At 41.5% G+C, this 25508-nt stretch overlaps 2 protein-coding genes across 2 annotated transcripts; one reads left to right on the top strand and one right to left on the bottom strand.

Annotated features, from left to right (window-relative positions):
• Positions 1 to 1114: 1114 nt before the first annotated feature.
• On the bottom strand, positions 1115 to 12460 carry rhbg (Rh family B glycoprotein). Its single transcript, XM_018678688.2, has 10 exons — positions 12076 to 12460; positions 7428 to 7614; positions 6743 to 6893; positions 6475 to 6622; positions 6110 to 6276; positions 4733 to 4870; positions 4367 to 4500; positions 3806 to 3927; positions 3471 to 3544; positions 1115 to 2591 (listed from the first exon to the last, which is right to left on the bottom strand). The coding sequence occupies exons 1-10, from the start codon at positions 12260 to 12262 to the stop codon at positions 2514 to 2516; spliced, it is 1386 nt and encodes a 461-aa protein (XP_018534204.1). The 5' UTR covers positions 12263 to 12460; the 3' UTR covers positions 1115 to 2513.
• Positions 12461 to 20364: 7904 nt separating this feature from the next.
• hapln2 (hyaluronan and proteoglycan link protein 2) lies at positions 20365 to 25493 on the top strand. Its single transcript, XM_018678702.2, has 6 exons — positions 20365 to 20651; positions 20812 to 20916; positions 21445 to 21801; positions 22026 to 22142; positions 22233 to 22415; positions 23712 to 25493. Exons 2-6 carry the CDS (start codon positions 20835 to 20837, stop codon positions 23987 to 23989), a joined length of 1017 nt encoding a protein of 338 aa, XP_018534218.1. The 5' UTR covers positions 20365 to 20651; positions 20812 to 20834; the 3' UTR covers positions 23990 to 25493.
• The last annotated feature ends 15 nt before the right edge of the window (positions 25494 to 25508 follow it).

Raw genomic sequence — 25508 nt, 5'->3', positions numbered from 1 at the left:
GGTTTACATGTGACATGTCATTTAAGGGAAGCGTGAAGAAAAAAATAGGCGTGGAAATGTAAAAACATGCATGTGCACGGACACTGAAATAAAAATGAAATTAAACTTAAAGGCCCATTAAAAGTTTTATTTCATTTGTCAGCTGCAGACAAACTGACAACTGAAAAAACGACTTAATCCCAAAATAAAAGCTGCTCTCACTGATTATTCTCTATTTTCCACTTCTTATGAAAATGTAAAGTTACACAGGCCGTGACCTCTGTCCTCAATCTGTGGCCCTGAGAGCAGCTAAGAGGATTTTTCTTCACACTTCTTTGTGTTTAGAACTTATATGAATTATAGAAATTAGGCTGCGGCTCATAAAAACCAGTGGGATTTTTATTCTTCTAATACCTCCATCCCAGATGATCATTTAGGTCAAACTCAAAGACAGTTTGTTCTGCAGGATTTAATTACATGTTACCAGGCAGTTATTACACCAGTTTGCTGCAGAATACATATTAGGCAGTAGAAATTAAAACAATTAACATGATGATTTTGTCTAATATAATGATAGCTGTGGTACAGGCTTGAAGACCACAAAAAGATTTCTATTTTTATTTTTCTGAGTCTTTAACATATTGCAGGTATGATGCCAAACAAGCACATCTCCAGAAGACGTATTAGACAATAGAATAATTACCATAATCATGATTATTTTTCTCTGCATTTTAATTAGCCCTATGAAGCTCAATTAAGCTCTTGAGTGTGAGCGCCTATTCAGTAAACAGCTGTCCACCTGTCTTCTCGTTCCTGGGAAAAGGCTGCGGCGCCTGTTCACGCCGAGGTACCATCACCAGAGCGGGTGGGGGGTCAGACGAGGCCCCTGCAGCCTGCAAGGGGCCCTCGATATGAGGGGCGATTAATGCCAAAGACAGGCAGGCAAACGGGAAGGACATCATTAAGGTATGCTAATAACTTGCTCACAAAACTTAAAGGTCAAAAGAGAAATTGATATAAAAATATAATGCACTGAAATGTAGAATAGAAACAGCTCTGAGTTGACGTGTTGAATATGAACAGACTCAGAAATGCCATCATCATGACCGTTGACGTGATTTATGGAAGTCTGTCATTCATGCATTCTACCTTTATTTACTCACTGTGGTCCAATGAGAGCAGAGACACGTGACAATAAAGACAAACATGTCACAAACAACGACAAACATTACGATAAGAGATAAGGAAACAAAGGTGAGGAATCAGAACAGAAGAAAAACTTATTAAACTACTATTCAACAGGTTAATGTGCGAGGAGATTAGTGAAGGAATAATTATAATTAATAATAATAATAATAATAATAATAATTCTGATACCACGAGACAAAGCTTTTAAAGGACTTATTTGTTGATGAAGATGCCTCCTCCTCTTCCTCCGCCTCAGTGGCATTAATCACCCCTCATACTCAGGCCCTGAGGAGACCATATCTAACAAGGACTCTCGCTTTTCTGGCTGTTTGATCCCCGAAAGTGAAAGTGTGTTAATTACGCAGAGACAAACCCTGTCTGGATTGGAGGCATTAACCCCTTCTACCATGATTGCTACACAGTCATTAAGCCTTGAAGAAAAAAAAAGGACTAATGACGACTGGCCTTCATCATAACAAGCAGAGACTTGATTGCATTGCCACTTGTCTCTCTGCTAAATTTGATAAAATTACTGAATCATTCTAAAAGCCTGAACAGTAACAGACTGAGGTAAGAAATCATCGATTCTTTCCTGATAACGTCATTTTTCTCATTATTATAAAATACATACAGTTTAATGTGGAATATTAAATGATGCAACATGGGACATTTGAACAATTTATTTTGCCCAATTCACAGAAAACTGTTCTAAACAGTGAATGCATTCGGCCAATCTAAAAAACACAAATGAATTTAGTCTGAAGGTCAAGATACATAACTGGAGCTATTCTAACTCATTATACACAGTTTAATATGAAAAATAAAATCACAGGAAATCCCAAACCTAAACTATGAGGAGATAACATACATTTAAAAAATGAACATCATTATGTTCATGCATTGTTTTGCATGAAAATCCTTTTTTCAGAATAAAAACATAATTGGTTTCTTATGAAAATGTTTTAAAACCCCAGCCAGTTTCTGTTAAATGCTTCGTGGCTCTGTCTTTGGTGTGAACTGGCTGTGGGAAGTTAAACTCTGTAACCGTGTCCAGGCCTGGTTCAGGGGACAGTTAGACAGCATTTTTCATCCAATAGACTCATCACCTCACAGGCCTGTGGCTCCACATCGTCCTCTAGTGGTCAAACCTCTCAATAACCTTTTTAAATGGGATTTTATTTCTCTTCAGGATAAAAGATGAGACTTTGTCTTTACACATAAAAACAGACATTTGGCAGCTTTTTTCTTTTATGACCTATAAAGGTGTAATACTCAAGTGCTAGGATGTTAAAACCTCAGAGTGTGTGTGCGTGGTTCTGTCTGTGTGTGTGTGTGTGTGTGAGTATCTAACTGTTGAGCTTCTCAGACTCCTCCGTCCTCACAGTGGTCAGCTGGTCCTCGTGACCCGCCTCGTCTCCAGGTACCTGAGACAAAAACCACAGGATTAAATATATCTGAGTTCCTGGTCTTTCTATATAACGAGTACAGTCTACACCTGCTCTGTATGAACACTGCAAACAGACAACTTGGTGCTTTATAAATAAAAACTGACGTGAGTTTTGTTCCCTCAGATATTAAAAGATTAAACTGGAGTTAGGGAAGCAAAACAGCAGATATGCAAGCAGAGATTCTCTAAAATATTACAACAAAAATGGATCAAAATATGAAAATATTTGCTCTTTGTATTTAACTATATTTTATCTTCATATTTCTTCACTCTCATATTGTGTATTTCAACACTCACAGCCTCCTCAGACATAAAGAGAGCATGAGGAGCCACATCCATGTTGTAAATTACATTGTGTGGAAACTGAAATGACGTCAGCCCAAAGTGAAAAGGCCTGACATCATCCAGGAGGGTTTCTGCTGCTGTCATCCACCTGCTGCATTCAGCCGAGAGGCGGTGAGTTTGCGCCACCTGGTGGCCACACAGCGCTACTGTCTGAGCTACTGTGGTGATTTATGGTGTGACGTCGCCATCTCATGGATTAAATCAAAGATTAAATCTGTCTTCAGACTGAGCAACTGTGTCATTTTTACATGTTCAGAAAATCCTAATAATAAAGAACTCTGTCATTTACTAATCCAAATAAGCACTGCCTTGAAAAACCTTTTAAATATTCATTCATTATTCCTCTTTATATATAATGTAATGCTTGCCTGTAGTTACGGTTCACATCCCTGCATGTTGTGCTGTTATTTTAGCACTAACTGTGATTAATGAACTGAACGCTGCCTGTATTTTCTATGTGAGTGAATCTGTACGATGTTTTTCAGACGTTACAGCATTTTGTTGCACTCACCTCCCAGTAGACGTCGTCCTCGAAGCAGAGAGTGTCGGGAGGAGCGCCGAAGACGGGCAGCTTCAAAATGAAGCCTAACACAGGAGAGGAGAACGTGTCATTTAAAATGTGAAGATACTTCAATGAGTCAATGTCATAGTAAACCTGCCTCAGTAAGTACGTTTACAGAGACTCTTTCCTCAACGTGGAAGAAGCATCTGTATCTTTGGACAGAACTGCTCCAAAAAACCCAAAATACACTGACAGAAGACACCTTGACACCTGTTGTGACGACCTGCTTCACTCTGAAATACAGATATCATGCCTTTCTGGACATCTTGTTCTTCAAGACCTACCGACAATAAGTCCTCCCAGCAGGGCGATGCCCAGGGTGACGGCGAGGGAAATGGCCTGACGGACACCCTGGAAAGAAGCTTCAACGTCTCCTTTAGCCACATCAGGGAACACGTCCTTCAAACTGGGACACACAGAGAACAACGAGTCGGTTTCGCAGGCCCTCGCTGCACTTCATGAGGGCTGTATGAGAAGCTGAGGAAAGCTGATCTCTGTCAGTGTAGTAAATGTGATGGTATCTGTAACTAAACACACTCAGACAAACTAGACCAACCACTCCTTTTGTTTTTGGTCTCTCAGCTGAGTTAAGACTTGTTGAAGTTGCTTTACCTTCTCAGCTCACACATATCACTCACGTGCAGTTTACAAATCAGAGAGGCCTTAAGACACTGAGTCAACGTTTAGCTGGATGTATGGACAATAAGCTTTGTTTGCATTCATATAGGAACACTAATTCACAGCTTGGTGTCAAGTCATTTTGTTTTTTCCCACAGATCTGACTCAGGATAATGTTACAGGAACCAGGAGTTTGTGGCTACGACAGCACAAATGAAAATGTTTACCCGTCTCCATAAATGTCTCTGGTTGCCAAAGCAGCGGTGACCGCTCCCACAATGGCGCCCAGGACGCCGGGCATGCCGTGCAGGTTGTGAACCCCGCAGGTGTCCTGAATCTTCAGTTTTTCCTCCAGGATGGGCTGAAAGGAGAAAACGAAGAGGAGATCATGTTGGTGTGTCAACACCAACGTCTAAAATCTGTTTTTATCCACAGCACTTTTTGACCATTTGACCATTCACAGCTCTGTGATGGCAGAAACAATCAAGAACACACAACAGATGTCCAGATATATTTTACTGAGTCCTGTTTCCATCTCGTTTCAGGTGAACTCTTCGTCTTCATCATAAAACATAAAGCTGAATCATCCTTACTGAGAGGTACTTGAAGCCCAGAACAGAGATGATCCCGGCCAAGAACCCGACAATCATGGAGCCAAAAGGCGTCAGCATCATTTCCCCAGCTGTTCCCGCTGCGACTCCTCCGGCCAGGGCAGCATTTTGGATGTGAACCTGGAGAGAACAAAAGACTTAGAAGACCGAACATGCTGCTCTGTGGATACAGAGGAATCTGTAGAAAAACCTTCAAACTTGTGGGGAGTTCTCAATAAAAGAGGTGTCGTGATTTACCAGTACTGAGGATAATAGTGATATTTAATCTGGTTGCCTTTCACTATCCATTAAGTGTAACAGTTCTTTTTGTACAGTGATGGTTATAGACTCTCTGCCAAAGAAGAGACAAGACATATCATAAACAAACTTGAAGATTCATCTGACTGATAGACTTTGTGATAACATCATTACCATGAATTCTTTTGGCCACAGTAATTGTAACAGCCCTAATTTGCACAGTAATACAGTCTAAAAGAGTCATTTTTACAAGCACATAGATTGTATTTTGTGGAGAAATCATTAACACACACAGAATAATTTCATGTGAAGCAACAAAAAATATTCTCTTCTCAATAACCTGATGTCTAAAATGCACATAAACAATAATAATTACTCCCCCCCACAGTTTTACTCATTTACTGTCTCTCAGATCCTCTGCCTGAAAATCTGCACTCGCTCTTTTGTTTCTATCCACTCATTAATTTATTGCTCACAGATTAAAATCTTGTTTGCTCAAATGATCTATTTATTTGTTTTTTGAGGCGGCAAAATCTAAGTTATGAGCTGTGCTCTTTATGTCTCATCATGAAGAAAGAGACATTGATATATCCCTTCATTAAACTTCACAGAATTCAAAGTTCAGCCGTAAATTTCGTGGACGTGCGGCAGCAAACAGGTGGAGCACATTAGAGACAATCCGATTCCATCGGTTGATTAGCTTGTCTTAACTATCAACAGGCTATATGGTATGTCCACTCCCTTCACTGCCCTGAACATGACTCTCAGGTTTGATAACCATCGCTGCAGGAATGTCCCATCTTGATTTCAGCATGAGTTACAGTTGACAGCTGAGCTTGACAGCGTTGATACAGTGTTCGACTCACTCGACTTAGCCACAGCTTCAATGAACCTTCATGTGACTCACTCATCAGCTGTTATCTTATGTGTAACTCTGTCATGAGTTTTAAACCCTGATAAGATCCACCCTGTCCACTTCTTTCCATCTGATTCCTGTGTTTTTCGAGCACCTCTGCATCGCCCACCTTCTACTTCTACAGCTGTGAGACACCTCGTGGACAGAACTTTGACCCTGATGTTCCAATTAAAGTTGAAATATAATGTAATGTCCTGTGTCCTCACCATGTCCAGCTTGCCATCGTGTGCTGTGAGGGAAGACATGGCGTAGGTGGAGAGAGTGCAGGCTGCCAGGGAGTAGTAGGTGTTCAGGGCTGTGCGGTGCTGGTCGTCTCCGTGAGCTGTGATGGCAGAGTTAAAACTGGGCCAGAACATCCACAGGTAGAGGGTACCTAAATGAAGGTGCAGCAAGAAGGATAATGTTTTTAATTTAACACTGTAGAGTCCAGCTTGAGCATGTAGAAACCACTAGATGGCAGCACAAGCAACATTTTTTGCAGTGTGAGAAGTTACTCTTCTTCTAAAAAGTCTAAAAAGTAAAAGTACTTTTGTTTGATATAAGTACAGGTCTAGTTTTGTAAGACGTTTACCAATCATAGCGAACAGGTCAGAGTGGTAGACTGAGCTGTTCTTGTGCTTGCTCTTGTCCAGGTTGGGCCGGTACAGGATTCGAGTCACCATCAGGCCAAAGTAGGCTCCAAATGTGTGGATGGTCATGGAGCCTCCAGCGTCCTTGGCCTGAAACAAAGTTAACTTGCTTTACTGTTCTGTTCCATACATGCAACATGAACGTTAATATCCCACTTTTTTCTCTTAAAAATGTCACATCAGCGACGTTGATCTGTTTTCTCTACTCACCCCCAGAGCAGACAGCAGGATGAACTCATTGACAGCAAACAGCGTGACCTCGAACATCGCCATGATCAGCAGCTGGACCGGGCTGGTTTTACCCAGAACAGCTCCGAATGAGATGAGCACGGAGCCGGTGCAGAAATCAGCATTGATCATACTGAAAGAGGCAAAGTTTAATAAAAGATGTTACCGCAGTAACTTACAGCAGCCGTGGACAAAATAACAGACAAAGTCAGAGGTGTTGCTTTTGCATTTTCTCAGTGAATAGTAGTTTATGTTTGGAAAACAATAACATGTTCATTTTGTCGTTGTAAATTGTTGTACTGCCCCCAACTGATTTACTGAACCAAGGTGAACATTATGAGCTTCACTATATTGGTATTTTTATTAGTTATTCTGCTGCCCCAGACTAAGGCCTGCACCTTAACCTCTCTCTGGAAACCAGGCCACAGTCCTGGGTAATTACTGTATTGTTTGGTATTTGTCTCTATAATATTCAGTGTAGCACGTTGAGCCCTTGTCGTTATATGAGTCATTAGTTTATGAGTGTTTCTGCTGTGCCTCAGGATGTGTGCAGGCCTGCTTGTGTAATTAAAACGACCGAGAGCTAAGCTTGTTAACATATTTTGCATTTTCCTATATAGCGTGTGTGGTGTGTATGTGTATTCACACGTGCGTGACTTGCACGAACCTCTCCACTCCAATCTCGATCTTGCCTCCATGCAGACCGTGGAGGAAGCCCTGCATGAGCGTTGCCCACTGCAGAGCCAAGGCTGCGATCACAAAGTTGAAGCCCACGCTGCTGAAGCCGTATCGCTGCAGGAAGGTCATGAGGAAGCCGAAACCGACGAAGATCATCACGTGCACATCCTGGAAACCTGCACAATGTAGAAAACACTATCATTATTTGTGGATGGATAAAAGATCCAGATGGTTGGAAGGACCCACAACTTATTGCAGGTTTCAGTCCAGTTTTACATTATGAACCCAACATTTCAACAGTCGCCTCTATGCAGACGACACTTAACTCTCCACAGGTGTTGCCTCTGAATGAACTCAGCTCCCTCTACTGCCATGAAAACTACATCATCCATTGATGGGTGACCCAAAATTCTCAAATGACTCAAATGTATCAGTGCATCACACCTTAAGCAAGAATTCTAGGTTTTATCATCGAGTCTAGGGCTGCGAGCACTAATTATTTTCACTATCAGATCATCTCCTAATTACTTTTCTGTCAATTGTTGACCTGCTTGGTCTATAAAATGTCCCAAAAACTGTGCACCAGACTGACACCTTCAAATTGATTGTTTTGTGTGACCATTAGTCCAAAACCCAAAGATATTAAATTAACAGTCATATGAAACTTTGAAGCAGACAAGAAATGTAACCTCTTGACATCTGATCAAAGCCTATTTACAATTGAAAATCACTTTATTTAGTAACAGAACTTTTTCAACCTAACCCCTTACTTGTTTTGATTTTAAACCTAAACATTAATATCTCTTTTATAGGAATTGTTAAAGATGAAAAGCAAAGCTGTAAGAAGTAGCCAGCAGCAGTATTAACTGCACTTCAGTGAGGATGCCAGTCATTTAGATCAACCTCATATCTGCTCCGGAAAAGCCTCTATCAACAAAAACAGCTGACCACTGCCAACAGCTGTGTCACTTGAGGGCTTTGTCATTGAAAACAGCCTTTCTCTGTAAATGAGCACAGTTATATAAGCTTTGGTTAACAGGGACTCCAGGTTCAGCTGTGACTCAGGCCTCTACACTGTGACTCTGAGGAACTGAAAGGTGATTTTTATTTATTTTTTCATACTGATATGCGAAAGACTTGCCATAAGTGAAATCAAAGTACATTTTGGATCTGAACTCTCTCTCTCTCTCTCACACACTCTGTTTCCTTCCACCCTAATTTTCCTGGTTCACACAGTTTGTGAGCTACTTTCTAACTCTCATTATTTGTCCCAAACAGCCACACACAATATTGCACTGTGCCGTGACTGCTGTCGCCATGGTGACTGTTAATTGGCACGGCCGGGCCGGAGGTGTTGCCAACGTCCCCATTGGCATTTTGGCCCAGATAAGCACAGTGACATCCAGGAGGACAACATACAATCAAAGCCTCTCACTGTCACTGGATTACTGTTTCAGCTAGAAAAACATTTAATGCTGATGTTAAAACTTTGGAGTAAAAATAATCTTTAAGTTCATTTAAACCTTTTTCTCCAAATCCAAGTAATATTCAAAATTTGAATTGATTTGTTTTAGAAACATTTCTAAAGATGTGAAATTAGTAAGATTCATATTTTTAACTGTGACCTCTCAGACAGCTACAGGATCGCCTCTGTCATCAGATGATGTGTTTAACAAGAGGGAGGTATGTTTGCAGTAGCATTACCATCCTTATCTCACACGAACATATAGAACAGACGATACATTGACTTCAAGACCACCAACAAGCAGTGGATTTACAAGACGCACATGATCTTGCTTCAGATGTTTGCGCCCTGCAGAGTGTGAACTTGTCTGTTTATGGTTCAGTAGCTGTGCAATAAAGATGGAGAATGTAGGTTGTGTATACACAGCACTGAAACATGAAGGTGATCTTCTGTTTCAATGTCCATGACAGTGAAGGTGTCAGGTTAAAGATTATCTAAAGCCATTAAATCTAATGGACCTTTACACTCTGCTCTTATTTTTCTAACCTCAGACCGTCCGCTCTCCTCTGAGGTCTGACACGGTCCTGCAGAGGAAGAGGCAATAGAAGAGATGAAGGTGAATTTCTTAGCCAGAGAGAGTAGTAGATCATTGTATATAAAGAGACTGAATGGCTGCTTTTACTAGCAGTAAATAGCATAATGCCAAAACAAATTATCTCACTTTTTATACAGCGAACAAAAGCACAAATTCTCTGACGGTTTATTGTCCTTTAAATAAAACTCTCTAGTATCCATCAAATCAGGTCATGTTTGAAGCTTTGATGAGAACCTGAATTTCAGGTTTAAAGGCTCCTCCTACCCTCTGATGCATTATCACACACACAACTAGCATTAATCCTGAGGCCCTGTGTGCCAGTGCATGCCATGAAAATATAAGTTGTCTTTTCCCTTATGACTGAGACATCTTTTCTATCACCTCCCACACCTCCTTAATTTTCAAAGCATCTGAATAAGTTAGTTTGCATGTTGGAGATTTTATAACATAGTTAAGTAAGAGCGAAGCATTTGTATCTCTACATTCCCATCATTCTTTGCTTTGCACAGGGGATACCAACCCACACGCCTGAGAAGAGATAAAACGAAAGCACGAGTTTGATACAAATCACATTTACAGGAGTTTACACTGTTACGTGCTGCCTGGAAATACTGACACTGACGGCAGCCTCACCCTGCTTCTACATGGTACCAAACTAACTGTCAGACATACAGATTAAAGCGTTACAACCCAAAATAGTTTTTAAAAATATAGTGACATAGTTTAGCTTTAAGCAGTGCAGGTAGTGACTGACCTCAGGATTCACCTTGACTCTCTACATTCGCTGATGACACCATTCTGTACCAGAAACCTTACAAACTCAGCTGATATTGATACTCCAGTTTGGTTTAATTACATAACTGTTAGTGTCTGTTAGTGTTAGCATTAACAATGGTTTTGATTTAAATATTTCTGTTATTTTGCTACTGTCATGATACAGTTTTTATATATGAGTTGGTAGAGTTTTGTTGTAAACTGTAATTGTAAAAATACACATATTGCAGCAAGACAATTACCATAGTATTATGAGTAGGAAAAAAACATAAAGACAACTGATACTGGATGCATTTTTATAGGTCTACACCTGTAAACACTCCAGCGTCCCTGCACTGAGGGAGACGCCCAGGTGAACCTCTGTCTGACTTGTTAAGACAGGCCCACGACATCTGAGTCATGTTGCTTAAGGTTGATTTATTAAGATGGAGCTGAGTGGAGATATGTAGCTCAGTGAATTACTGAGTATAATCTAAATAAAGTCATGTAATTTCATCTGTCTGTTCAGCTCCAGACACAGAGATGTAAAAGTACAGCTGATCCAACTGTGACTTAAACTGTCTCTCCTGGAAATTACTTTTATATACTAGTAGAACAGATGGTTTTGCCAAATATGTTTGGACAAAAAATGCTGCATGGACCAATTCAGTGCTTTCTGCAGACTACAAACTCCTGTGGTCAGGGTGTACAAAAGAGGACTTTAACACCAGAGGCCTGTGTTTGTATCCTGCATCATTCCTGTGGTTAGTTAGTCAGTAGACAGAAAATGTGTTTTATGACAGCAGTAATGAGTATTTTACAGACTGTAGTCAGTGGCCTGTGTTTCTCCTCCAGCCTGTGAAAAAAAAAAGTTTTTTTCTACACCATCAATCCATATAAATCAGGAAATTAACGATCAATAGATCAGCCTCTGTGGGACAGCAGCGGAGTGGAAGACGTCTTTATGAAAGACAAACAACAAAGAATGGGACCCATCCAATTAGGGAAACACTGCAGCTCAGCAGCTTGTCATCCTTTTACAACATTTACAACAGCTAACGACAAAAATCCCAAAATGTTTTAAATATGTAAATGAGTTGGGGCAGCATGCAAGCATGGCATACTTACAGGTCTGTAAAAATCACTGAGGCAGCATGGGAAAGAAGGTGAGATTCTGGTGTTAGTGAGTTATGCTGAGCATCATTAACGACAAAAACTGTTTGCAAAGTCACAGTAAAGTTAAATTATTCTTCAAGGCTGAAAAGGATGAGTGAGTCCACACCTAAAAAGCAACACATTCAAAAGAGACTAGACTTCAAGCCGAGGTTACTCATAAAAATGATTTCTTTGGGTTGTCTCTAAAGATTTTTGACCTGCATTATCAGCAGAAAAAGATTCAAGGTCTTCGTCTTGGAGTTTTATCTAAAGAAAATTCTGATTTTCTCATTTGTTTCTACTCCCTTGTTGGCTTATGTTATTCCTGATTGCTGACTGACTGCATGCCATGAGGACAAAGGAAGAGATGGAATAGCATCAGTTAATTTCTTTTGTAAGATAAAGGATAATTTGCTGGATTAGTTTTATCGGTATTCATGTCATTCAATAGCTTTATTAAGTAGTGCATGTTACACGCAAAATTTGCAAAGTTTTCATTAATCGAAAGCATCAATTGCCATCAAGTTGTCAGTGTTACTTATGACTAGCTGTTACCACTGGTTCTTGAGAAACTTTGCCAGATGCTAAAAGCTGTTACTGACATTCAGGCACAGAGTGCAGACTGTAACCTCTGACCCTGAACACTCCAGACACCCACAGGACACTCACTTGGGTAGCGGTAGTAGAAGTCATTGTCATAGTTAGAATGACCGGACTCTGTCATGTTATGCCACGCCTTTGCATCCGTCTCATGGTCATACTTCACCACTGCGCCGAAGAGGATGATGAGGATGATCTGCAGGATGAAGCAGGTGATCGGCAGCTTCAGCCGCATGTTGGTTGCTGCGTCTGTCATGTCGTCTTCCCAGTGAGGCGAGGAGGAGAGGCTTAACGAGGCTCGTCGCTGGAGTTGGGGATGAAAGGGATTAAAGATCCAGCACAGAAAGTTTCGACACACTCTGTGTCGCTCTCTCACACACACCCAGTGGTGTCCTCAGTGTGTGTGTGTGTGGGGGTGGAAGAAGAGGCTCACAGACAGACACAGGAGCTGTCTTACATGTGTGTTTTTGTTCTGCTGAGTCACACCTACCAGACCTGCCTCCTGCACAAACAAGGCAGGGTCACTTTTAGCTCCACCCCTCTGCTACTGTACTTTTTAAGGTGGTCAGAAGACCTTAGTAAGTCAGTAAGAAGTAACAATCCATGACTTTTTCACAGAAACACGTTTTAACCACACTAGTCCTGAGGCGTTAGTAGTTGAGTAGATAAACGAGACAACTTGAAAATCCACATAACTACTGTTTGATTTAGTGGTGTCAATTTCATGCCAAGAAAACCACATCTAACTAATTGTTCCATTAGTCATGATTTGACAGCAGTCACTGTCAGAGCTGGAGTCCCAGCCTGCTGATAAAGACACTGCTACCTGAGCAGTTCCTGTACGTTAAAGGTGCTGTAAGTATTTTAGCATAAAACACATCAAAGTCGTCTACGGGTTGTTTCATCTGCTGAAGCTAGGATGCTAACCAGCTAGCCTCCACCTGTCCCATCTTGTAATACCACATTGAAACTCAGGGGGCGATGGTGAGTCACTGTGCTGTCCACTCTACCTTTAGTCCAACATGAGAGGATGAAGAAGTAGCGCTGCCAAAACAATATATTCTAACCTCTTGTTGAATTGAATTTAAAACCTACAATGTACTAGAGTGTGAACAAAACATATTGTTGATACTGCTTGATTTTAGCCCTGATTTTCCAGTCGTTTCTGGAGATCACAGCGAAAAGCCCCAGATTTGCCCCATTTGTGAACTGTTCAAAGACGCAACCTGAGAGACTCGCCTGTGCATCGCAGGTATCTGCGGGTCAGGTCACACACAGCTTGGATAACTTGTTTCTTGCAGACATCCAGGAGGACGGCAGGACACGGTGTCATTTTCCAAGTTTCAAGTTTCAAGTTTCAAGTGTATTGTACTTGATAACAGTGCAAACATCGTTACCAGTAATAAACGTCTTGGTCCCAGAGGTATATCAACTTCACATTAAGTAAAATAAGGGCTGTCAGCTTAGACTATTTACTGCAGTCACAATGAAGGAAGGATGCGGGCTTGGTGGTGGAGGAGGGGTTAGGCTATGGGATACGTTTGTGTGCCTCCTCTTCCTCCTGCTCCTGGGGGTCAGATAAGAGATGTCACTCACACCTGTATCGGCGTCCTCCATCAGTGGAGACGGCCTTTTCTTCAGAAAGGCCAACAAACCAGCAGGAATGTTGTTATGATTTTGGGGAATTTGAGCTATTACCACTTGAAACCACAGGCGTCAAAGAGAAGCCATAAACCTGACGGTGACAGAAAAGGTCTCTGTGTCTGCTCAGCATCCTGCCTGTTCCCCAGTCAGTCAGTCAGTCAGTCAGTCAGTCTCTTGGTGGGCTGCTACACCTCATCCTGCCTCAACAAACATAGCTGGTGAAAAGACCAAACCAACAACGATTCTCTGAGCTCACTTGAACTCCAAATGTGGATTAATCCGCCACTGAAAATAGTCCCCCAAAACATGCACTGTTTCTTCCTGTCTGAGTTATTTTCAATAAAAACCACAGTGTCAATGTCTTTTGGAAATTACTGAAAATGTTAAAATGAAACTAAATATTTTTCTAGTTTTTTTAAAGAGTCATATCTTCAGTAGGAACCAATGGGCATGCAGCTGAGAGCAGGTATTGATTACAGGATATACTTTTAGAATATAAATAATTTATCCACAGTTGATTCATGCAGGCCTAGTCTTGTTTTTGGACTAAACCCATTAGCTTATGTCACTTTTTTTGGATTGATGGCTTTAAAGGAACTCGAAATCGTCAACTTAAGGTCATAAGATTCTGCACACAGACAAGTCTCATCTTGTGTTTTCTCTTGAACTGTTCTCGCTCCTTCCATCACTTCATCTCGGCAGGTTACAGGTTTCACTTACATCAACAAGCCTTCAAGCCAACCTCAGGTTCACACACTGAGCCACTTGAAACTCTGGTCTCTGACTCAAAAAGTCCACAGGTGTAGATTCAACCAACCAGTGAGTCAGTGACACCTCAGGTAATGTACCTGTGCAGTCTTGCAGCAGAGCTGATGGACAACAGGATAAGACAGTGACCTTGGTGTTGACATTGGTCTGGTGATTGTTGTGTCCTCTGAAGTCAACGAAGTGATCAAAGTCTTGTTAGAAACGATGTCGGAGATCAGAGGAGGATGGTGCCATCATGAAGTTCCAGTGGAGAACAGTTGTGTTTATCGTTCATGTAACAGAATGAAATCTGAACCAAGAAGTAATAAGATGTAATAAGGCCTCACACTGGCTCCTGCACATGTTGCACTCTCATCTTCACACACTTTAAATTTTCTTCCACTGAAGACATTTCATCAGTGACTTGAATGAATTCCTCTTTTCAGGGAGCAGCAATTACTTAAGTGAGTATAATGTTACCGTAACAGAAAAGATGGAATATAATCATTCTTTAAATATCAAATGTTGCTTTATAATAATTTTCTAGGCTCTGCAGTTCATCCATACACTCACTTTTTTTCATCCCTTCCATATGCAGTCTGGGAACTTTAGTTGAAATGATTGTTCCAGTTCCCCGACAGATACATTTGTGATGGACTGCTGCGATTACAGGGACTACAGTTTTTTCTGTTAAATGCCAGAGAGATGCCAGGAGTCACTGTCATTCCAGAGCTCTCTCAGATGATCACATTCATGGCAGACAGCTGAAGTCTCGTGCTATAAAAATACAAAGCGTTCCTGTCATTATGACATTCATGTCAGACTGTAGATAATACTTAACAATTCCTAAAGTGCTTTTAATTCCATCGTAAATGTTGCAATACTGTTGTAACTGCACCACATGTTACTGAACTATTTGATAGATTCAAATCTTCTTTGCCAAGAAATGTTTGTTATTTCAACAAAATGTCCGATGCAGCGTCACAGCTGGATCAGAAAAAGTAGGGGAGGCACAAATCCATTATGAAAGTACAGACAAGACTGTTGAATCTAGTTCTGCATCCTGCTGCAAAACCATTGAAATGTTCTAAGAAGTTACTGCACCAGTAATAATAGTACAGTGCAGCTGCATTGATAGACATCCTTTAACTAAAGTGAGGTTTTACTTGGGAATATTTTTAGTGTGGTACTGACACTTGACTCCATCACTGAAGCTCAGCTGCCAGAACTTGCTGATGTGTCTTCATCCTACTGCTGAGGTTTCCAGATCAATAAACCTCCAATGTGGATGCATCAAACTGCATTGATGAGCTATAGCTACTTAGTCATTCAAGCAGTAAAACCATGTTGGTGGTGTCACCTGATTTTGGTCATGGTGAAGTTCAAGTGTGCGTGCCACAGATTGATTTTTTTCTTTATTGTGGGATGCTTCTTGTCACTCCATCGGGGCAGCAGGCTGTCTCCTGGGCCCCGCTGATAACACAATCTCCGAATCAGAAGCGGGAGGGTATCAATAGTAACAGCATGGAGGCCTGGCACCAGATGAAATGAGATAAATGCAAGACCAAACCTGCCTGTTATGTAACACTGAGATAACATACATTAGAGAGCTGTGCAGGTACTTCACACTTAACTTGCTAATGCACAGCAGGGCTATTATGCAGTACTGGGGGGCTTTTCAGGGGCCTACACGCTCATTTCACACTGACTATGTGTGCAATGCAAAAACATCTATCTCCATTTCATCTATGGGGGCATAACACAGCTTTAAAAATATAAAGTGAAGAAATATCTGCCAAATATCTGTCAAAAAAGTTTCTTCAGTTTCTTGTTTTAACAGAGGTTCACACTGACTTCAACACAACGTGTTCACTTACATTACTTTCCTAAACCTACACCTAGCCACAGGCAGGTCTCTGGTGTGACAGTCGTTTGCTCTGTATGCCCAGCATCCACCCAAACACCTCCCAGCAGTGATTAACTTCATTCATTAAAAAGAAGAAACTGCCCCTGAACACGACTGGTCTGGTCAGACACTGTTTCACTGAGTTGACATTTATTGAAGCTAACTGCTAAAATAATCTAAAAAGTGAGAGGGAAGAGAAAATTTGATAGAAATACAGTGTGTGATCAGTGTATCTGCACGTCTATGTCAAGTAATTATCACATGATTTTTCCCCAGAAGAATGGAAAAGGGATGCTTGTTCATGCAGAATTCTGGACACTGTGGATAGTGTCTTGTGCTGTTCTGAGGTTTTGTGTCGCGGTATTCGAAGAACAGAAAACCAGAGGAGCTCCAGGCTAAACAGAGGAAGACAGGCATGGGAATGTTCACTTATCTCCCTCCCATTTCTGCTCTCAGATCTATATCTACCTGTGTGACTATCACACGGGGCGTCCACGTGTTACAAAACCAACTCAACTGGTAAGAGATTGGTTGAAGAGCCTCAGGCTCATCAGTAAATCATGTCACAGTAAGGACACCAGGTCAAATATTTGCTCCCCCGTTTTCGTCTAGACTTACTGTATGTCCTGTCTCTGTCGAGCAAGGACTTCAGCAACTTTTTACATTAATTAATATGCAATTTTTATCAAAACTCTGTGAGCAATCTGAACTGTAAATACAGACAGACAATGCTACAGGCTACGAGCAGTTTTCTTAGACTGAGGCATCAATGGCATATTTCATAATTCCTGGTAGAGCAGAGTGTTTCTACATCAGTGATGTATGTCTAAGATGCTCCTACTGGTCGTATGAGAGGGTAGGGACAAACCACCTATGTGGTCTTTAAGGTTGGAGGACTCGATGATTTTCTGCCAACTCTGCAAAGCGTAGTAGAGTTGTTCAGCTCATTGTTGTGGTTTTACAGCCTGCAACTTTACTGGTTTAGTTCAGTCTCATTATCCTAGTTTTCCAGTAACAGTGGGCCACTGTTTTCGCCAAAAAAGCTCAGATGAATCCACTGAACACTGTCTGCTCAGCACCAAACGGCAGATATACACAGCTGCACACAAGATGGGGAAGAAGAACCAGAAATTTCCCTCAAAAACAGGATTAAAAGGAGAATGATTATTGGATGTCTGGTGGACAGAAATAGACCAAATGAATGATAATGTTGCTATGAGTCTGCTGGACGATATGCTAACTTGTTCACCACATAAACTTTAAAGATCATAGATAATATGTTTGTGTTGTGTTTCCGGTTTGTGTCTGATACCATCATGTGGCCAGAAACCTAGTTAATACAGGTTTCAGTTTGTCTAAGTTCAGCATTCATTCTCCTGAAATTGGCCTCTTCTTGAAACACTCTCAAAAAATACACCACACTCTGCTTGACAGTCTTCTCTGCAATCATACAACATAATCTCATTCATGTATCTGCTCCACAGACGTAGTGAAAGGAAACTGTGCTTAAGAAAGGAATGCAAAACATATTATTCAAAGAAATTCATGGTTTGCTGCATAAAAAGGTCAAAGGTCAAATCAGGGTTTATTTAGAGTCCCCCAACCTAACGTGAGGTATGCAAAGACAACAAAGGTACCCGCATTTACCTGCATGAACAGCAGGAGGATACAGGTAACCCTCAGTCAGAGGGGGGAACCTCTCTGAGCTGTCAGGCACATTTACTTTTCTAAACCGTGAGGAGGGCAAATCTGTCACTATGCTCAAACACTGTCACTCTCAGCATAGGCTCGGACAGAAGAGCATCTGTAAGAATGTTCGTGTCTCAGGGGTTGGCGTGTCTTCACAGGGGGAAGGGGGAACCTTTCAGAGAGGTAGAAATGTTGTCAGAAAGTACATACTTCTACCTCCTGACCCAGCCACTTGTCACTCCTTTCGTCAACGGAGTCACGCACGAATGCAACCATGCAACTGCAGGCAGGCCCAACCTGCTCTCATATCAGCTTTGTTCATCTACTGAACATGGATAGAAGAGACATGTAGTCTATCAACGATATAATTTAAGACAAATAGCAGGTTATGGCAGCAGAAATCTGTTGAAAATAAGGGTGGGTGTCTTTCAACATACTTCTGTTTCTTTTGTCGGTGAAATTGTATGAAAAGAATCAAAACGAAAGCAATGAGCAGAATCAACACAAGCTCAGTGATTTCCAGCCTCGCTCACTGTTTCAAGAGCATTAACCTAACAAATAAGTTGCAGGGCGCACTTGCAGAACGAAATCCATCAATCACACGGAAATGAAGTGTCAGAGAGTGAGAGAGAGATTTCTGTGAGGCCAGCAGCGTTTTACCTGCAGGCTGGAATGAGTTACTGTGAGCCTTCAACAGCAGCCGAGAGCTGGAGGGTGAAGAAATCAGTCAAACAGAGACGGAGTGACAAGGAGTCGTCAAGAAATGACTGATCCTCATTTCTTTAAAAGGAAAACACGATCGTGACCTTTCAAGACTTTAAATCCTGTTTTTTTGACCTCATGTTCGACCTCTCTTGTAAAGACTGTAGTCAGGATAATGTGTGGAGCTCTGACATTCACTGGACACTGATGATTTCCAACGTGTTCCAGTTCTCTATTAATAAAGCAGTCATTATGAAGGCTTGCTGTTCATTGGTACAGCAGGCTCCAACATATTTATACGTGCTACACACAGCAGAGGGCAATGTTTGTGCTGTTCATTTGCTGATGAGAAGCTAAAGGGAGGGAATAAAACAAACAGGGAGGTGTTATAGAGTGTTATAGCTGTAACTGAGAGACCAAAGAATCAATAACTAGGTGGAAAATGAGGCAGAGAAAACCCAGAACTACTTCAGGTTGCAGCACTCAGTGCACATAATGATAAAACATGCAGTTCATATCATGGTCATTTGGTTTAGATTTTGATATTTGGATCTACAAGTGGATATTTTTGGCCTGATGGTGGTGGAAGACAAAAGTCAGAGGGTGTCTTCAGGGATCATACGTATGAAGAGATAGATAGATAGATAGATAGATAGATAGATAGATAGATAGATAGATAGATGGATGCAGAGACAGTTGGCTGTTGTCACCTAGAGGTGTTTGGGTGAATACTAATTGGAGGGTAAGAAAGAGTCCCATTGATGACCGAACACAATGGAGAAGCAACACAAGCAAAAACAGAAGAATCCCATTATTTCATCTTTTTTCCACATTGGACCGTGTTTGTGTGACCGCCGCCTGCTGTCACTGCGTGGAGACCGTGACTCTCACAATGCGACCCTTGTGCCCGGGGGCCACGGCAGCAGAGGAAACTAGAGCCGACACAGCTTCCTCTCCCACTGCCCCCAGAGCCCATGTGGGCAATAACAAAGGTGGCTGAATGCACACTATAGTCCCTCTTTGGCAATAGCCCTCTGGGAAAGGTTAGAATACACAGGCGGACTTGTTGTCCGGGTTCAGAGATGGCTCATCACTGTATGCTACAATATGCTGTTCAACAGCAGAAGCCAGCATGCTAATTTGACCTGTTATTGGTTAAACTGGTCAAAAATACTTCGAGCTAACAAAAAAACCTTCAACGTTTCTGATGCGTCTTGAGCTGTTTTCTATGTGTTTTCATTGGGTTTGTGTGGTCTGTGTATAGTTTGGGTCTCAGGTTGGGTCTTAACTTTGTTAAAATAGGTTTTAGGCTGGTGCAGAACTCCACCTGTAACATCACTCACAAGCTTAACCTATTCAAACCACTGGAAGCAGTGTAGACACTGTTTTCTACATCACACAATTTACTGTGAATACACCTTTCAACTTCAAAAATCTGCAAAATGAAGGACAAAAGCTCCAATATTCACATGATAATCAAATTATCAAATTACTTCCTCTCAAGCTATTTTTATTCCTTTGTACTTTTTAAGACAGTTATTATTATTATCCTGAGCAAAGTCTTTCTAATTATTATTATCTTTTTTATTTAGTCTCACTTTCGATAATATAAAAGAAGAAATCAGAGGACAACAGAATCAAAGAGAGCATTTCAGGCCATCATCTGGTCATTAACATCTGGAGCAGAGAGGACAACAATCCTGTTTACACACTGTTGATCACAGACTGGATCATATGACCAGAGAGAGGAGAAAAGAGGGTGTGAGAATGAGAGAGATGAACTGCCAATGACAGCTGAACATTCAGGGTTTGGACAGACGACCAAACAGGGATAAATAGTAGCTTCTACTTTCCAAAGTTATGAATTCTCCATTTTATTGGACACTTTGAAAACACTGTCGTCATGTGGGACATCGCAGGGGGTTGACTGGACAACTGCATCTTTTCAACTTCACAGGTTTGAGCTGTTGTTTTTCTGCCCTTACCTTTGCTAGAATCAAATCAAGTGTAAAATAGCTTTTGTAAATAACATGCTTACTCTACTGTAATCATCAGGCAGTACGGTCCATGTGTACTGTCTATGAGAACTGTGGTTTGTGTTTTCTCATGAATTGTAGAAGCTGAAAGAGTGACTACCTTCATGATGAACTGTGCTGTGATTCTTCTGTTAACATCAAGCTGCTTTGCCTGGTCTTCAGCTGCATATACCCCCAACAGTGCAGGTAAAGTCCTAACAGATTCATGCGATCGATGAGGTTTTGGTTAAAGTGTCTTGTCGGATTGCTACTGAACAACCTAAATGAATGATAGCTGATTGGTTTTAAGATGAAACTGATCGCGAACCTGCATAATCTGCAAACTAGATTGTACAACTAAAGTTTTGTGAGGAGTTAAATATTTTCAATACCATCCACACACATGACCTGCACTAGTGTCAGATTTGAGAAGCATCATCGGTAAATGCATGCTTGCCAAATTTCAATTTAGTTTTGACACAAACACCTAAAAGTCAAGATGGTGGATCGGGCACAAAAGATGAGGATTGGAATGATTTTAGCTTCATTAATCACCATCTCCTAAAGTGGCATCACTGATTGGGGTTTTGCTAGAAGTGCAGCATGTTTAAGGCAGTTAAATAACAGTATCAGTGTGTGTTCAACACATGATGCCGACTTAATAATAAAATGCATGGTTTAATACCAAAATTTGACGGCACAAACACTGACCCCTGCTGGATTCTTTGTCCCTAGCACCCAAGAAGCTGAAGTATCTGATTGACCCGCCTGTGTACCCCGAGGTCGTTGGCCGAAGGGGACATAATGTCACCTTGCCGTGTATTCTGAGGACCAAGCCCAGCCATTATAAAGTGAAATGGACAAAACTGGAGCCAGGACACATAGGGCCAGAGAATATTATCATGATATCAAATGCACATGCCTCTAAGCCATATGGCCATCTTGGACCACGGGCTTCCCTTCGAAAGGCTCACACCATGGACGCCTCTTTGCAGCTTAGTCATCTTGAGCTGGAAGACAGTGGCATGTATCGCTGTGAGCTGGTCAATGGCATCGAGGATGAGAATGTTGTCATAACGTTGAGGATTGAAGGTAACTGAAGCAATAAGAAGACCAGTGTTTAACTGAAATGTTAAACTGAGGAAAGGCATAGAAAAGTATGCATGTGAAATGTTCCCACACCTACATGGGGGAAGGGTTTTATCTGGGCTGAGGGTTTGTGTTTTGGGAATCACATCATTGGTGACAGACAGGAATTTACAGGACACAGTACGAGTGTAAAACATATACACTGATGGGACGGTTTCTATTTCTAGGTGTGGTGTTCCCATATCAGAGTGAAAACGGACGCTACAGATTCACTTTCCATGAAGCCAAGGAGGCTTGTGCTGAGCAAGATGGCACATTAGCCACATACAACCAGCTCTACAGAGGTACCACATACTGTGCAAAGTGTTCATTATCATTAATATGTTTTCTGCAGCTGTATCAGCTCTGTTAAATCAGAATGTCTCCTCCTGCAGCCTGGACAGAGGGTCTGGACTGGTGTAACGCAGGTTGGCTCCATGATGGAACCGTTCATTACCCCATAATCCATCCTCGACCCGTCTGTGGAGGAGAGCTGCTCCCTGGGATTCGCTCTTATGGAACAAGGGATAAGGACCATGATCGGTTTGATGCCTTCTGCTTCACCTCACAGACATCTGGTAAGCTTTGAGTTGCTTGGCTTGGACCACGTGAGATCTGATTGTTACCAGTCTCTGATCAGGTTTCTGACACAGACCTGGAACCAAATTGAGCTTCTGGGAACAGAAAAGAAACAGCAGTCTCCCATGTTAAAGATACTTTCTCAACCTATCCATCCACCCTGACCTTTGACAGTCGCAGTCAGATTTCAAAGGTCTCTGTCAGTTAAACATATGGTACTTTTAGTCATGTAAACAAACTGAACTGGGGACATTTTGTCCTAAACCAGGAAGAGCTCAGGTTTACCTAATGACGTTTACGAAGGCACAACATTTCCTGGATCCTGGAACTACCTTAATGGAAAGATGCCATCACAAATGTGTTTAACCAGTCAACATTTTCATTGTTGAAGAGGGCTGAAGGCCTCATTTATAACCAACAGGTTGTCAAAGGACAGGGCTGGCGATATTCAGTGTGTCTTGTGCCACAGAGCTCCATTGTTAGTGCAGTAACGAATGTGGCTCGTTAATAAATTAACATGTCACACTGTTGCACTGGTTGACAAGTTCCTTCATTACCATGCACATTAGGAACTTTATGTTGACTCAGTCCCACATACACCGTCCTGCTGCCCTAAATACTGACTAGAATACCAAATGTGGATCAGTACCTCCCAACAAATTTCCTCCTGGTAATGTTTGCTTAAAACTAGTCTCCAGCTGTTTTTAAATATTTGCGTTATATCAAAGATTATTAGAGTATTCCTCACATTTTAGAAAGTTTATCTTTTCCACAAATTATGAGCTTCCTAAGTTATAAGAATCTTATCTGCAAGAATCTCTGCTGTGAAACACTTCACTGAGACTGTAGGTCGGGGTTCGCCCTCAGTACCCACATCAGATTTACTTCAGAGCAGAACTCATAATTTCTGGACCAGGAGTCAATCTCAGATTCCAGGAAAGTCATCACACTATGTGGATTTTCTTGTTAATGCCAATGGAGCATCACTCTTGTCATCAGTGTTGTGTGAAGAGAGCGATGTTGTTTATTTCACAATCGTTGTGATTCTGAATGTCAACTCTGCGTAACTACAAGCTGACCTTTAGTAGCAAATGTGTGGCAGCGGGATTGATAGTAGGAGGACAATAAAGTCTGTTGGTGAGACACGATGAAAACAAGTTCATCAGTGGGAAAACACTTGGCCGTCGCCGTCCCTGGAAACTTCCACTGCAGCCAGAAAAATGTGACAAATGAGTTGGAAATGTGCAAAACAAACTGCCTGGATGTGTTTACATCAGTCTCTCCTCCTCTCACAGGCTCTGTCTACTACATATCAGGGTCCTTCTCCTTCCAGCAGGCAGGACATGCATGTCAACGTCAGGGGGCTGAGTTGGCGTTGGTCGGCCATCTTTACGCTGCCTGGCGTTTCCAAAACTATGACCAGTGTGACGGCGGATGGCTGAGAGACGGCAGCGTACGGTTCCCCATCAACAACCCCAGGCAGCGCTGTGGAGGCATCCCAGAGGCAGGGGTGCGCTCATTTGGATTCCCTAACAAGATGGCACACCTTTACGGAGCCTATTGCTATAGGTAGCCTCAAATAAAACCTGACATGTCTCAGAGCATCTCAGAGCTGCATAAACAAGAACAAATGAATTTACTGCACAGTATCATTTACAGGACTGAACCACCAACAGGACAAATTACAGTCCCAAGACAGACACCTCACATCTGAAGCAACAGACAATTACTGGCAACAGAATTCTATGGTTCTATTTCACTACTACTATTGACGAAATTAAATCAGTCACATAATTTAGACCAGCAGTCCCAAACCCTTTTCACACCACGGATCGGTTTCATGCAAGATCATATTTTCACGGACCAGCCGTCGGGGCGGGGGGGGGGGGTTCAAAATTACCGGAATACAAATTTGGCATAAAAAACAAACAAACAAACAAAACAAGGCGTAAAGTGCATAATAAATACAACTCACCATAACGCAACAGCAGGCAGCATCAGGTCTCCGTAAACAGTGAAAGACTCCTTAGCCTTAGCAACACGGTTAGCAACGAAGTACGGTGCTCCCGGTGAAGACGTGCTTCTTTTACGTTTTTTTTTTTTTCAAAGACATTGTATTCAGGCTTGTCTTTTAATGCAGGGAGCTTTGTCTCTCTGTGTCAAAGCAGTTTTGGAGGCTTCACTGCCTCATTTGATGTTACCTGTTGCCACATATTATGTAGAGCGAGCCTGGAGCACGTGAATCACCTGTCGCGATAAGGCCGTATTTTAAGTTGCTCCACTAAATGCAGCTTTGTTTTTCTTGACCGTCTTAGGCTTTTCTGCTGTCTCGTCATTCACATAGACATTTGTTTCTAACTCGTTTTAACTAGTTAGCTAGCTAGTTTAGTTTGTCGGGCATCACAGCCGTGACAGACAGGTGTATCAGGAGGCACTGACGGATGTGATGGGCAGAGATTCCGGTCATTTTTCAAAATAAAACACCCGGCAGGCTCCAATAGTCAATAACTTGAAATAATCTAAATTTTTTTATTCTTTCTGTGCGGATTTAGACATTATATGAGTGCCACACCACTACTATTCATTGTAAACAGGGTTTTTTTAGTCCAAAACAAAAGGTGAGTGGGTTCAGAAACTACTTTAGACAGTAACTCTAAACTCAGATTATTTTTTTAGTCTACTTTCTCAACAAGAAATGAGACTGAATATTTCTTCCATATGACAAAAAGACAGTACAAATCTGTGTTAAACTGATATAAAGAGAAATTTTGTTGCTTGTGTCTCCAACAGCTACCAGAAGTAATAATCTGTTTACTGTGGTTTATTTTGGATAACACCAGCTTCTGTGGCTAATGGAATAATTAGTAGAATGGAAGTAAATGGTGAAAAACATGGTACACATACACAATCATCTTACAGCAAACCTGTAATAACTTCTTGACAGTTTGTCTGTTTAACATGACATTAAACTGCTTCCTGTGAGCAAAGCAGCTAAAATGTACTTTAAGGATGAACTGGTTTATCTGTAAATTAATGACATGTGATTTAATTTATTCAATAAAGATATGTCCACATATCAGTGTTTTAGCATA

This window comes from Lates calcarifer, linkage group LG15 (genome assembly GCF_001640805.2).
Source record: "Lates calcarifer isolate ASB-BC8 linkage group LG15, TLL_Latcal_v3, whole genome shotgun sequence".
In the NCBI taxonomy this organism is placed as follows: domain Eukaryota; kingdom Metazoa; phylum Chordata; class Actinopteri; family Centropomidae; genus Lates; species Lates calcarifer.
Note: the sequence above shows the minus strand (reverse complement) of the source record. Positions and strands in the feature narration are given on the sequence as shown.

What these genes read in the sequence shown, in the direction of transcription:
- rhbg (XM_018678688.2), bottom strand. Translation starts at nt 12,262, where the DNA reads ATGACAGACGCAGCAACCAACATGCGGCTGAAGCTGCCGATCACCTGC. An exon ending in CTTCTACTACCGCTACCCAA is followed by an intron (nt 7,615 to 12,075) that starts GTGAGTGTCCTG and finishes TACATTGTGCAG; the next exon opens with GTTTCCAGGATGTGCACGTG. An exon ending in AGAGACATTTATGGAGACGG is followed by an intron (nt 3,928 to 4,366) that starts GTAAACATTTTC and finishes TGTGTGTCCCAG; the next exon opens with TTTGAAGGACGTGTTCCCTG.
- hapln2 (XM_018678702.2), top strand. Translation starts at nt 20,835, where the DNA reads ATGATGAACTGTGCTGTGATTCTTCTGTTAACATCAAGCTGCTTTGCC. An exon ending in ATATACCCCCAACAGTGCAG is followed by an intron (nt 20,917 to 21,444) that starts GTAAAGTCCTAA and finishes CTTTGTCCCTAG; the next exon opens with CACCCAAGAAGCTGAAGTAT. An exon ending in CTTCACCTCACAGACATCTG is followed by an intron (nt 22,416 to 23,711) that starts GTAAGCTTTGAG and finishes CTCCTCTCACAG; the next exon opens with GCTCTGTCTACTACATATCA.